Source organism: Necator americanus, chromosome IV (assembly GCF_031761385.1).
Source record: "Necator americanus strain Aroian chromosome IV, whole genome shotgun sequence".
Lineage (NCBI taxonomy): Eukaryota > Metazoa > Nematoda > Chromadorea > Rhabditida > Ancylostomatidae > Necator > Necator americanus.
The window spans coordinates 2,884,391-2,897,534 of record NC_087374.1 but is presented as its reverse complement, the minus strand read 5'-3'; the positions used below and the strand labels follow the sequence as shown (position 1 = coordinate 2,897,534).

General features: G+C 36.5%; 1 protein-coding gene across 2 annotated transcripts; it reads right to left on the bottom strand.

Annotated features, from left to right (window-relative positions):
- Positions 1 to 997: 997 nt before the first annotated feature.
- Positions 998 to 12,480, bottom strand: RB195_000247 (uncharacterized protein; the record flags this gene model as incomplete). Of its 2 annotated transcripts, none has more annotated exons than XM_064196484.1 (14): positions 998 to 1,160; positions 1,228 to 1,357; positions 2,050 to 2,129; positions 2,405 to 2,518; positions 2,583 to 2,713; positions 3,533 to 3,639; positions 4,101 to 4,197; positions 7,425 to 7,509; positions 7,705 to 7,809; positions 8,154 to 8,236; positions 9,505 to 9,618; positions 10,001 to 10,078; positions 10,172 to 10,210; positions 12,475 to 12,480. In XM_064196484.1, 14 exons carry the CDS (start codon positions 12,478 to 12,480, stop codon positions 998 to 1,000), a joined length of 1,332 nt encoding a protein of 443 aa, XP_064052364.1. The 2 variants fall into 2 exon arrangements, with proteins under 2 accessions (XP_064052364.1, XP_064052365.1); XM_064196483.1 differs by lacking the exon at positions 12,475 to 12,480 and adding an exon at positions 10,388 to 10,486.
- Positions 12,481 to 13,144: the final 664 nt, after the last annotated feature.

The window sequence follows — 13,144 nt, the reverse complement described above, 5'->3', positions numbered from 1 at the left end:
AGATTTGTGCAGAATATACTATGATTCGTAGCTGAGATTTTGCGAAAGAGAATCGAAATCAACTCGAAACTGAGGAAATAAAAAGTTTCAAAATTGATTTTTTTTTCTTTGCTCTGTAATGCTTATTTCTATTTCACTGCACTTTTTTTTCAGAAGAAGTTCCGTTATTGTCGAGTTGAGGGTCCAAATAGTTCTTGAAAAAAAAAGAGCACATGCGAAATGACTGTTCACTGGAAATCCGGAAAGTATACTGAGTTTTAGAAGAAAGAACCACAAAAAAAACCTTTGTTAAAGGTATTGGAATCCAAAATCTTTGGTCATAAAAAATAATTTGTAGTGAAGCTATAAATTTTACGTCGGGACCAGCATTTTTTTTTATTAAAACAAGTAAGTATGTATGTATGTGGGTCCGTCCACAAAACTTCGTAGGTTCACCTCTTTATGTTGAAAATTAGCTAGCTATGTACACCAGTTCTACCACACTGAACACATCCTGCTTCTGAAATGTATCGAGGAGAGAGAAATTAATTACAATTTTTTTTTTAGAGAATAACTTATAGCGAAGATCTTCTTATAGAAATGTGAACATCTTCTTTCTACCCAAACCACGGGGTAATAGATAAAAATTGAAAATTCTCAAAATTGAGGCGAAAAATTATGTTATTTTGCAAGTGAAAATTTGTTCTTTCACGAGAAATTGCTTGCGATGACATAAATGTTTTAATGTCCAGCATAATTGCTACGTTTTTCGATCAGAAAAATTACTGTAGGAGCCATACAATTTTTGTGATACTGTCGTCTCTGAAATTACGGCTAACATCTTTTTTTTTGAGCTTGGAAGCCCGTGGTTAAAAATGCTATGAACAAATGAGTATTACATAAATTTTTATTCCATACCATCTCCGAAGTAATAATGATGTTAATTAATTGTTATTGCTGAATGATTTTATTCGTGAATGAATTGCGTAGATCAAATACATACAGCGCAGCAGGTCCGTTACGTATTTTTTCCTACTAAAGTGGGTTTTCCTTTTTGATATCGATCAGAAACCTTCACTTCGTCTCGTTGTTTCTTTGAAGAAACTTGTTTCACTAATCGCTTCCCTTTGATAGGAGGTAAATTTACTCGAAAGCCTGGTGCCCATTCAAGTATAAGGGGTCTGAAAATAATCCACGCACTACAATTGTACAATTTTAATGTGCAATGAAAAATCCACAAAACTGTACCCGTTTAAATAATTGTCTATTGCTTCACGAACAATTCTTCTTGCTCGGTGATGATCGAAACTGTCAGATGATTGTTGTATGAGATCATAAATTGAAAGAATATACGGATTGTCACTGATTTTTCGTCCTCCTACAACGTAAATAGCGATTAAATTATTGATTTTTCCATATATTTTCAGCAATTTTAAGTTGTTCTTAGAATTCCTCCCCCCCTCCCCCTCCTGATTTCATGTCGCAAAAATTTCAATGGGCACTGTATCACGATTTCGGCTAGAAGACGCTTCGGAATACACCGCCGTTCCACTCATCTTTTCTTAACCGTTGCGGTGTGGAAAACGCCGTTTTTTTCCACAACGATTTCGTCGTTGTCATCGCACGCGCCGCATCCACGTGCGAGCGGTCAGAGATCGATGATGTCTCCTCACCAGTCTTTTCAAGTAAAAAGACATCACCTTACGAATCTGATGGGGTATGGTTCTTAGGAGGAGTATTCGTATACGGCATAGTAAATTATGGAAAGGGGGTGATTCTGTCCATTTCTTCCTAATTGCCGTAAAAAACCACCCGGAAGATGCGATGCGTGCACAAGGCTGGCGCGCTCCAATCGAACTCGTTGTAGAAAATGGCGCGCCGGAATGCTCGAGCTCCCGTATACGAATACTCCACCTGAAATCCATACCACCTCAGATTCATGGGGTGATGCCTTTAAATAAACGAATTTGCTGCGCAGAGGACCGGTGTGTATTCAGGGGTGAGTGTTCTAATGTAACTTGCAGGTCCTATGCGGAAAAGCTCGGACACCATAAGCCACGAAACTCTAACCTTCCCATAGTTTCACTTTTGCAGACTCGATATCTGGTTCGCTGTGTAGTTTCGACCACGGAAGACATCCCGGAAGCAGCCTGAAAGATTTTAGATTTTTATTGAAAAATGGACATTTCAGACAGTATCAGACCTATGTATCTATCTATTTATCCGTCCTTCTATCTATATCTTCACCTTTATCTGTAAATACACCTATGAATTTTTTAGAAAAATTGGATTTGCTTTTCGATATTTAGACCCACTATTCCTAATAGTTATTTTCTCTCTCAGAAAGACTCTCAGAAAGAAAGGAATCTACAAGACCTACAGAAAATAATAAATAAAAAGAAAGAAAATTCAAAAAAAAACCTACAGATCAATAAGCACATAGAACCACGATTCAGCATCTCCTCTTTCTCGAGCCGCAAGTCGTTTATGAGCATCAAGACTCCAAAACGGTAAAGTGTAAACGTCTGGTGTCCCATATCTTTGGAAAAAAAATTTAAAAAAAATTTGTGGGAATTATTTAAGTCAAAATTTCAGGAAAAGACCTTATTCTCTTTCCATGTTTCACCGTATCTCCGTAGTCAATAAGAAAAATACGTGTTGATAATGGGCCGGATCCAATACAGAAATTTGATAGTTTTATGTCACGATGGACATATTTGTGAGAGTGAAGGAACTGAAGAGAAAAAAAATTATAAATTAAATATAAATACTATATAATAATAATAGAGAATAATATATTATACAAATTATATAAATTGTCAACTTTTTGTAAGCGTAGCGTTGTTATTTTCGAAGCATTTGTGATGTTATTCAGTGTACTAAATTTGGAAAAAACTTCGTATCTCTGGAGAGAAAAATGGGCATGACGCTGCTACGCACTCCCATGCGAACCACCTTAATTATATTCTAATAAATGTTTGTTGCATAGAGATACGATTGGACGGGACCAGGACCGTTTGGGAGAATCAATTAATTCATTTTTAAACCGTCTGTGCTTTAGATCTGTCATAATCTGTAACCACGACGACCCAGAAGCACAGAAAAGGTGACAGGAGAACGATGAGGAGGTTAAAGGCATCACCCCACGAATCTGAGGTGGTGCGGATTTCAGGTGGAGTATTCGTATACGGGATCCTAGGGATTAAAAAGAGAAAGGAGATTTCGTCCATTTCTTCCTAAATTGCCGTAAAAAACGGCCTGGAAGATACGAGTTCAGAGGTTTCGGCCCCGCTACTTTCTACAAGGAGTTCGATTGGAGCGCGCCAGCCTTGTGCACACGCCGCATCTCCCGGCAATTAGTAAGAAATGGACGGGATCACTCTTCTCTCCATAATCTACGAACCTGTATACGAATACTCCACCTAAAATCCGTCCCACCTCAGATTCGTGGGGTGATGCCTCTAAGAGAAGAGCAAAAATTTAACATTTAATAAAAGGAGGACATCTAGTAGAAGCAGATGCAATTTATGCTTTAAAAAATAGCAAAACTTACCGCTATTGCTGAAATAGCTTCATGAGCAACAAAATAGGCGGTTGACGGTTTAAACGTTATAAGTTGCTCTCGTAACTTCTCAAGATTCCGATCCAGAAGATTCATTACTGAAATATGGAAGAGTTGTAAAAATTGCCGATCCGGTATAACAATGAAGGATGGGCTCTTGAATCTTAGTTCTAAAACTTTATGATCCTATGCTATGCTGATTCTGATATGTTGGAATCTAAGTTTATTTCTTTTTTTCTAAAAAAAATAGAGGGCTTATTTCAAACAAAAAGTCCATTATCAAGTTTGTCAATGTAAAAGCTTGGACTTCTGGATTCAATGAGTTTCAAAAATTTTTTCCAGGGAGCATCGCTCATCAAGGGTTTTTTCCCCCAAGTCTTTTGAAAATTCTGGTCAAAGATTTAGGAGAAAACCTTTAAATGTGGTGATGGGATCGAAGAGTTTCAGTACAAGTATCCGAAAAAAAAAGATACGGTATAAGTGAGAAATTTTGACATCTTTCCGTAATCAAAGGTAGAGTGTCAGTGAATGAGTGGGAAGAAAAAAACCAACAACATACCAATGAACGGTAGATCAGCTACTCGTCCACTATCAAGAACAACAGGTGAGTAAGGACATTTGCTTTTCTTTAGTTCGTTTAGGATTCGTATCTCACGCTGAAATGTCCTATTTTTTTAATGAAAATTTAACATATCTGAAAGAATCTGCACAAATTTTATGCGTGGGTGGTAAGCTGTTTTTAATGGGACCTTTAAAAACGTATAATGGGATGATCGTATACGCTATGCAAATATTGGATGAAGTAAAAAGTTCTGAGCGTTTTTGCTGGATTTCGCCTTTAGTGAGCCATATTTGACGCCGTAAACGTCAAATCACTATACAGTGCCATACCATAGGCCGATTTCAAGATGATATTTCGAGAACAACTGGAAAAGGTCGTGGTCCATTAGCGGTGACCCGGCCCAAACCGTCGCCAGGCCCGGATTAACGGCCAATAAAGTCTTGCTGTGTGTTTGGTGGGATTGAAAGAGAATCATCCACGGTGAGGTCCTCCTATCGGACAAAATACTCAACTCGGATCTCCACCATCAACAACTGACCAAATTTAAGCAGCGCATCGAACGGAAGCTTCCAGAATTGGCCAGTAAGAAAGTGTTGTGTAGTGTTCCAAGATAACACCAAACCGCACTGATCCTTAACGACGCCTCGGAAGGTCCGAGAGTTTGGATGGGTGGTTCTACAGCACCCACCGTATAGTCCACATCTGGCACCAAGCAACTATCACCTCTTCAAGCATTTGGGAAATTTTCCTGATGCTACAGGACAAGCCTCATTCGATTTCGATACGGGAATCAAATTAGATACACTTTTTTTATTTGTACTAATATTATTACTATTATTCTATTTTATTCTTTATATTATTACCATTCATTTACATTTTTATGTTTACTATTTATTTACATTTATTTGTTTATATTATTCATTTTATTCAAATATATTTATATATGTCGCATACAATCGAAACCCCGATATTTACGATTAACATCTTAGAAGAATCACTGAATAAGAACATAGTAAAATATAGAATAAAAATAAAGCAATAACAATAAAAACAAATGAATAGAAATGAAATAAAATTAAAAAATAATAAGAATATTGTGAATGTCTGGTAGCTGATTCTTAACATTTCTTTGGAATGTGGAACTGACGTTTCATAGGGGAATTCAATACAAAGGACGTTCGCATGTAACGACAAGCGTTCGTGGTGTAATGGTTAGCATGGATGCCTTCCAAGCATTCGACGGGGGTTCGATTCCCCCCGAACTTTTTTTTTCGTGCGCGCATGGGAGAACCACTGCCTATTGCTATGGAATTGCGAAAAAGCTAAGATATTTTCTCCGGAAGTTTTAGCACAAGTAAAACATTTTGACCGCTTTTTTCGCTTTATTTCGACGATGAAATTAACATAGAAATTAACACAGATTTAGAATAATCGATTTAGATCAAATATATGCGAATATATCACCGTTTTGCTCGATAACTTTCATCCATTTTGAGGGCTATTTCATAATTCCGGAATTGAAGATGTCCGCCTCTTTATTCGCAAAAAAACTTGATCACCTCATTTTTGTAACGAGAGATGGCGATATATTTGTATATATATGGTCTAAATCGATTAATCTTAACTTTTTTAACTCCATCGTTGAAATAAAGCGGGAAAAGCGGTCAAAACTTTTTACTTCTACTAAAACTTATGGAGAAAATATCTTAACTTTTACGATTTCCATATAACAATATATTCCACAGCAATTTCCATATAACCTTTTTTAAAAGACTTCTCTTTATTTTCATCTTACCTTTTTTAGAAATTAGCCAGAGGTTGCCCCTACTATATTCAAGCAAGACAGTGGTTCTCCCATGCGCGCACGAAAAAACGATGCGTTCGGGGGGAATCGAACCCCCGTCGAATGCTTGGAAGGCATCCATGCTAACCATTACACCACGAACGCTTGTCGTTGCGTGCGAATGTCCTTTGTATTGAATTCCCCTATGAAATGTCAGTTTGACATTTCAAAGAAATGTTAAGAATCAGCTACCAGAGCTATTCACAACATTCTTATTATTTTTTTAAATTTTATTTCATTTCTATTCATTTGTTTTTATTGTTATTGTTTTATTATATTTTTATTTCAGTAATTCTTCTAAGATGTTAAAATATCGTAAATATCGAGGATTTCGATTGCATGCGACATATATAAATATATTTAAATAAAATAAATAATATAAACAAATAGATGTAAATAAATAACAAACATAATGTAAATGAATCGCGATAATATAAATAATAAAATAGAATAATAATAATAATAATAGTAGTAGTAGGAAAAAATTGTATCGAATTTAATTTCCCGAATCGAGAGTGCATGTTCATACTATGAATTGCACTAATTTCTGCATTAAAAATAGATTTCAGTAAAAAAAACACAAAACAAAAAAACAAGAAACAACTTGAACAGTAAAAAAAAAGAATTTACTGTTCAAGTTGTTTCCTTTGGTCCTGTTCTATTGTGTTGGCTTACGTTTACGCTAAAAAGAGCGAGCGACACAATTTCTCAGATCTTAGCTCGGCTGAATAAGTGAATTCGAATTTTTTAAAGCATATTCTGCTTAGATAAAACTGGGTAAACGGTAGACATCTCATTGATGTCTGGAGGAAGTATTTCTGATGACTCCTGGGGAAAAAAATGATTTTCAAGTAAGACTCGACAAAATTACTCAGGTGAATTTTAGGCCTGTTCTTTCTGTTTTTATCCACTGGCTAGGAATGAGGAAAAACTATAAGATCCGATTTTTTTCTCCAGGTAAATAGAGTAATAAGATGGTTTTCCCTCTCGATATCGGAATTTTTCCACTTTAAATTCAATTTTATATGATTGCTACATTAGCAATTGTTATGTGATGCATCGCTATCGTATTCATAAAAATGTTACATGTCCTTTTCTTTTCTCTTCAAAAATCAGAAAAAATTAAAAAATCTCAGAAATCCCTCGTAACTTCAACACTAGGAGGTCATTTTCATTTAAAAAAAAAACAAATTCGAAGAAGTTACGGTACTACACGACTTCCTCAAGGACTTGTAAGTAAGATCGTAGACAACTGAAATCAGTTAAAGCTTCAGCGATTATAACTTTCTACTGTTTTTTTAGGATTCATTAAATCCACGAACTTCAAATATAATGTGTATTTTTCACCGCTTTCATTCATACGATAAATCAACCCTTCAAAATTAGGATTTTCTACAATGTATTTTCTAGTTTCATAGGATTTTTGCACATAACACGAAAAAACAATGCGTTTTTTTTTAAATATAAAATTTACTCACTTTCATCCTTAACAGAATATTTACACTGTTAGGTCGAATACTTGTTTTCATCGCGAAAAGAACGTTCTTTTCCACTGTTTCGTTACTGTAACACTGTCTATTTGGTATTAAATATTAAAAAAACATTTTTTTTGCTCCACCATTGTCTTTTGGCATCCCCTTGAGCTTGTAAATAAATGAATAAATAAATTAATTTTTCTGACTCTGTGAGAGTTACGATTTTAAGAGCTGTGGTGCATGATAAGACGTTAAAACGTTGCAGAAAGCTTTTTCCACGAACTTCGCACAGATTTGCCGTGATATCAGATATAGTGCAGTGTATCGTCCCTCATTATACTTGAGTTGTACTTCATATCGATTAAACCTCCTGTTATCCTCGTCCAAACTGTAAACAGAAGGATTATCGCTGATTAATCCATGTCAAAGTTGATTCTCAGGCAACTCCTCGCGCCGAGATCGCTTCCTTTTTTACGTTTCCTCCTGAGGTGATGGTTATTTTCGTGGACGACAAAGAATTATTTCAGTAAGACTGTGGAAGAGGTTTGATCAACGCGCAATAATAATCCTAGAAATCCTAGAAGTCCTAGAAATACTAGAAAGCCTAGAAAGCCTAGAAAGCCTAGAAGTCCTAAAAATCCTAGAGAACCTAGAAATCCTAGAAATCGATCATGCTAGTGAAATTTACGTAGCCAGGAATTGTCTGAGCGAATACATCCGAACAGTAGTTACTTGTCGTCTGTAATTATAAGATCACCAGTTTGGAGGTCGCTCTTGTTCCGGATGAACATGTCCATCAAAGCTGCTTCATCTTTCTGGAAGTCATACAGTACAAGGATTTAGTACAACAAAGAAAAAAATAGGGAAGATAAGGAAGTCAGAATGGGATATTTTCCCTTTAAATTAACGCCTTGTTAAAGATTTGACCAAATCGCGAGTTTCTCTTCATTCATTTAGGGTTAGGGTTCTTTTCATTTACTTATTTAGACTTGGTCCCAGAATTTTTGAACCTCCTCGCTAAAACAGCTCCAGAACTCTGTTGGTGAATAGGAAAAAGCAATATTTTTTTACCCGATTAGTATTAATTCCCGGGTAAACCCACATTTTTTAAAATTTTGTTTATTTAATTTTTTAATTTTAATTTAATTTTAAATTTTTCTTTTTTTGTTGTTGAAGTTTTGCTGCAACTGTTCCATCCACTTCTATTAAAGCGTTAAATGATAATATGAAAACGTATCTAAAGGCATTATCCCACAAATCAGGCGTGGTATGGATTTTCGTTGGAATATACCTATATCGGATCGTAGATTATGAATACAAGGGTGGTTCCGCTCACTTCTCTCTGGATCACTGTAAACAGACGGCTTCGGAATGCGGTTCCTTACGAGGTCCTTTATTGCAACGCACCACCCTTGCGTCCCGCCCCCGTCTCCGATTCGTCGAATCAAATAAATTCCCCAACGGGGCCCCATAGAATGGATTTTCGACCAATCGCAGGCGGGGACGGGGCGCATGGGAAGCGCATTGCAATAGAGGACGCCGTAAGGAACCAAATTCCGAAGCCGTCTGTTTACAGTGATGCAGGGAGAAATGAGCGGAACCACAACGGATACAGTAATCTATCACTACATCTCTAACTTTTCTCGTGGGTTCTCCCATCAAATTCGTGGCATGCTCCCTTTAAACAATGTTTTGTGATGGCTCATGCTTTTATGAGTTCATTTCCACATTTTACATCCGTTGAAGGCACACCGATCCAATCTAAAATGCAATAAAAGGCTCAGAATTTTTCACATTAAATTAATTAGTTAATTTTTACTTATTTAAATTTCAGGTACTGCAAATCGAGGTCAACTGAGGGAACATCTCAGATCCCTTCGACTAGGCTTACTCCATTTTATCCCATTTATTGATTTATTTATTTATTGAATACACCTACAGGTGTGCCATAATACAAAAAAAAAACAAGATGAAACAGAGCTCACTAGAATTTCGCCTGGATTTTTCACAACATTTGAGGGTAGAAGATGATAAAAAATAACAATAAATATAGAATAAATGAGAAATTGCCAGAGGAACGTACCGCTAAGTTTAATCTACCGTTCGCCCCTGCTAGATCTGGTCTTTCTTCTTCAAGAATTCGAGTACTGTACCATGGCGGTTGATGACGTGGTTTTGTGAGTGCACCCGGCATCGCCTAAGCACACTTCTGGTCCTCGTTTGTACAAATTTTACAGTCCAAAAATTAAAAATTTGAAAAAAAAAATTGAAGAAAAATCAAAGTTGAATGGTTAGTGTCAGCCAGGCACGTTACGTTCTCAGTGAAGAAAGACATTAATCCGTTTATTCTGATCAATAGGACGAATGGGATGCTGTTAATGAGAATGACCTTTTTTAAAAAAAAAAAACAAGAACGACACCAAAAAATTGTGGTTACAGTTAGGTATGGTTTGGAGTTTTTTTTTCACTTTTTTCCCCTTGAACTACATTTACACTTTTAAAGGTCCATCATATATCCAAAAAATACACTACTCATTACAGAAGCTTAAAAACACCGCAAATAATCCATGATAATGTACGATTTTCTTCGCCGCTATCGGCAAAACCTGCATCTTCGCCTTATCCGACATTGTCGAATCAGAGTCTGAGCTCGTCTCCTAAAAACAATATCCGGGAAAGCACCGAGCAAAAAAAGCGCCACAAATCTCAGGATTCTCTAGAAAATAAAAAAAAAAGTTCCAAGCAATCACCTCTTGTTCCCCTCCGTCATGTTTCTTTTTATGCTTTTTCTGAAAGTGGTTTATTACTTGACTTTTATTTTTAACATTAGTGTTGAAAACTGCAAATTATTTATCCACTCATACTGGGTTGAGTTTAAAAGCAACAGATCCAGAAATTGACGATGTTGGGATCTCTATGGGACTAAATAGAGGACAGGTTGTAGATTACGAGTATGAGCGACTGACTCCACTCGATTCATCCTCATCGTCCTGAAAAAACGGCTTGGGAAGCGGCCTTAGTCCTCTCGAGGTACATGGCATCGTATTCTTCTGCACGCTCCGCATCCACGAGCGAGCGGTCAAAAATCGATGAGGTCTCCTCAGCTTTTGGAACGTTCTTCAGCAGATATCCAGAGCAGAGATCGATCTGATTACATTGATGAAGGAAGAAAAGAACTCCATTACAGAGATTTTTCGTGCAGAAAGTATTTCTTGTTTATTTTGGATACGCCATAAAGAACAACTCCTTACAATTCTAATACATTTCATGGAAGAAAAAGGCTATTCATAGGATTTTGACATGGTGATGAACAATTCAGTACAGGAGAGCATACGGGGCAGCAAGCCTAGCGCCGTCAGGAAAAGTTATTCTTTCAGGATTAATTCCAGTACAAGAAGGTACTAATGGGTGCTGACAAGTGCTCCATGCACAGGGTCGGAATCCCAAATTTTTAGAATGCTCTTCAGGGGAAATCCAGAGGAGCGATCATATTTATTGGTCTAAGAAAGTAGGAGGAGGATCAGTTTTATTAGCTCACTAAAATACAAGAGAACCTCATTTTTGAAATTTTTCATGTAGAAAATACTTCTCAAATTCATAAATATATCTCATGAAAAGCCTCTTGCAGTTCTGAAGCATTTCTTAGAGAAACTAGATTCTTTCACGAATTTTGACATGGTGATGAGTAACGTGGACCAGGAGAGCATACGGCGCAGCAAATCTACCACTCTCAGGGGCATGGCCAGGAGTTGGATTTGTTCCAAGAACTCAAGGTACTAAAGGCATCTGACTTGTGCTGTGCACAGGGTTGGAGTTCGAAATTTTTGGAATGCTCTTCAGGGGATATCCAGAGGAGCGATTAGCCTTAATATCGTAGTGGTTGGTCCCTGTTGGTGGATTTCTCCGATCATCGCGAACTTTCCATTCTTATCGCCTTAGTCAAAGGACATAAAATTCCGACGCGCACTGCCTAAAGTGTGTTATGAACTAGGTGTCACTCGATGGTGTCGTTCGGGATGTTTATTTATTTATTTATTTATTAAGAACACCTGCAGGTGTGCCATAAAACGAAAAAAAAAACAAGATGGAAGAGAGTTCACTAGAATTTCGCCTGGATTTTACACAACAAGACTAGCCCTTCAAAGCATGAGGGGTGGTGGATTGGCATGTTCGGGATCTGTACAGAATTATTTCGTAAATGTGCTCGTAACTACGATGAGCCTGAGTCTTGCGAGCACAACTACAGTTCCAGAAACTGTGGAAAGACGCTGAGCTTCGATATCAAACAGCGTTCGCCTGGGAAAAGGCGTGGAAGTTCCATGAAACCATTAGGGTGGCACAAGAATGAAAAAAACATTGTGGAAATCTTTCTTTGAAATAAAGTAGTACGATATTAACCAACGAGAAAGAAATATCTGCTAGGAATTCTTAGAAGCACACTGGATTTCAGTCATGAATCCATCCATAAATAAAGAAAGTGTTTATCTATTAATAACGACTTTATACCGTCCCAACTTTCTAGGACGTCGCCTCTTTGCATCTCTTCTCTCAACTCTTCCTTAGTGTTACGCTCTAACATCAGATACCGGAAGATACAGTACTCTACTACACGTAAATTCCTGAAGGTACGGTACAGAACGTGAACAAATAGTCCTGAAAACTTCATCAGAGATCTTTCTTATGTAATGGAAACGAAGCTATCGAGAGAAGTAAGAAAATCCCCGACTTTAAAAGTGCATTTCCGGAAACCTCTGACGGAATACGTTGAACACAATGAGTTGAATGAAGCGGAAGATCGGACCAAGGACTGTTTTCTGCTTCTGTATGTTACCATTTTTTGGCTGTGGATCTACGGATCCGAAGAACATGTCATTCCTGAGATGGAACAGACAGAGGCGTTATCGGATTCCACCTCATGTTACTACGAATTTGACTAGGAATGGATAGAGCGTCCTGAAAGACTCGCTTACAAGTATCCGGATCAGTTTTCGAGGAAAACTACGTAAGTATTAGGGTTTCTGAGTAATGTAACCTAACAAATCAACCTGCATACCCCCATTAGTTGGTGCTGACTAAGTGACGATGTGAAGAAAATAGAAACCTACCAGCAGAGGCATAATCAGATCAGTTTGTTTACAAATATTTCCACATTACGTGTCATTATTCGCCAATTTTAGACATCAGGCGGTTGTAAAGTTAGATTTTTTCGCTCTGACACACCTTGAGCGGTCATTTTTTTGCCCAAGGATCAAAGAGGCTGTGATCGAATCCATTCCTCCTGTTCAATCGATTTCAAGTATTTTCAACGGTTTCCTTTTTTCAAAAAAATCATTTTTTTACGTCATATTTATTTATTATTATTTATTTATTTATTTTTATTTTATTATTTTTATGTATTCTTATTATTTATTATTTTATTTTTTTATTTTGTTACTTTTATTTTATTATTTTTTATTTTATTATTATTTTTTTATTATGTTCATCGAAATGCAAAAAGCGGAAATTATTGAGAAATTATGAGCGTTTGAATAAGTAGTTACCGTTAGCCATACAAACTCATTTTAAGAAACATAGTAGTTTTCATATTAATGAAATAATAATATATAATAATATAATAATAATATACGTGTACGTATATAATAACATATATAATAATATAATACGTATAGTAATTAATTTATTTTTTTTTTCAAAATGATAGGAATGGCTGCTCGATGAAGAAC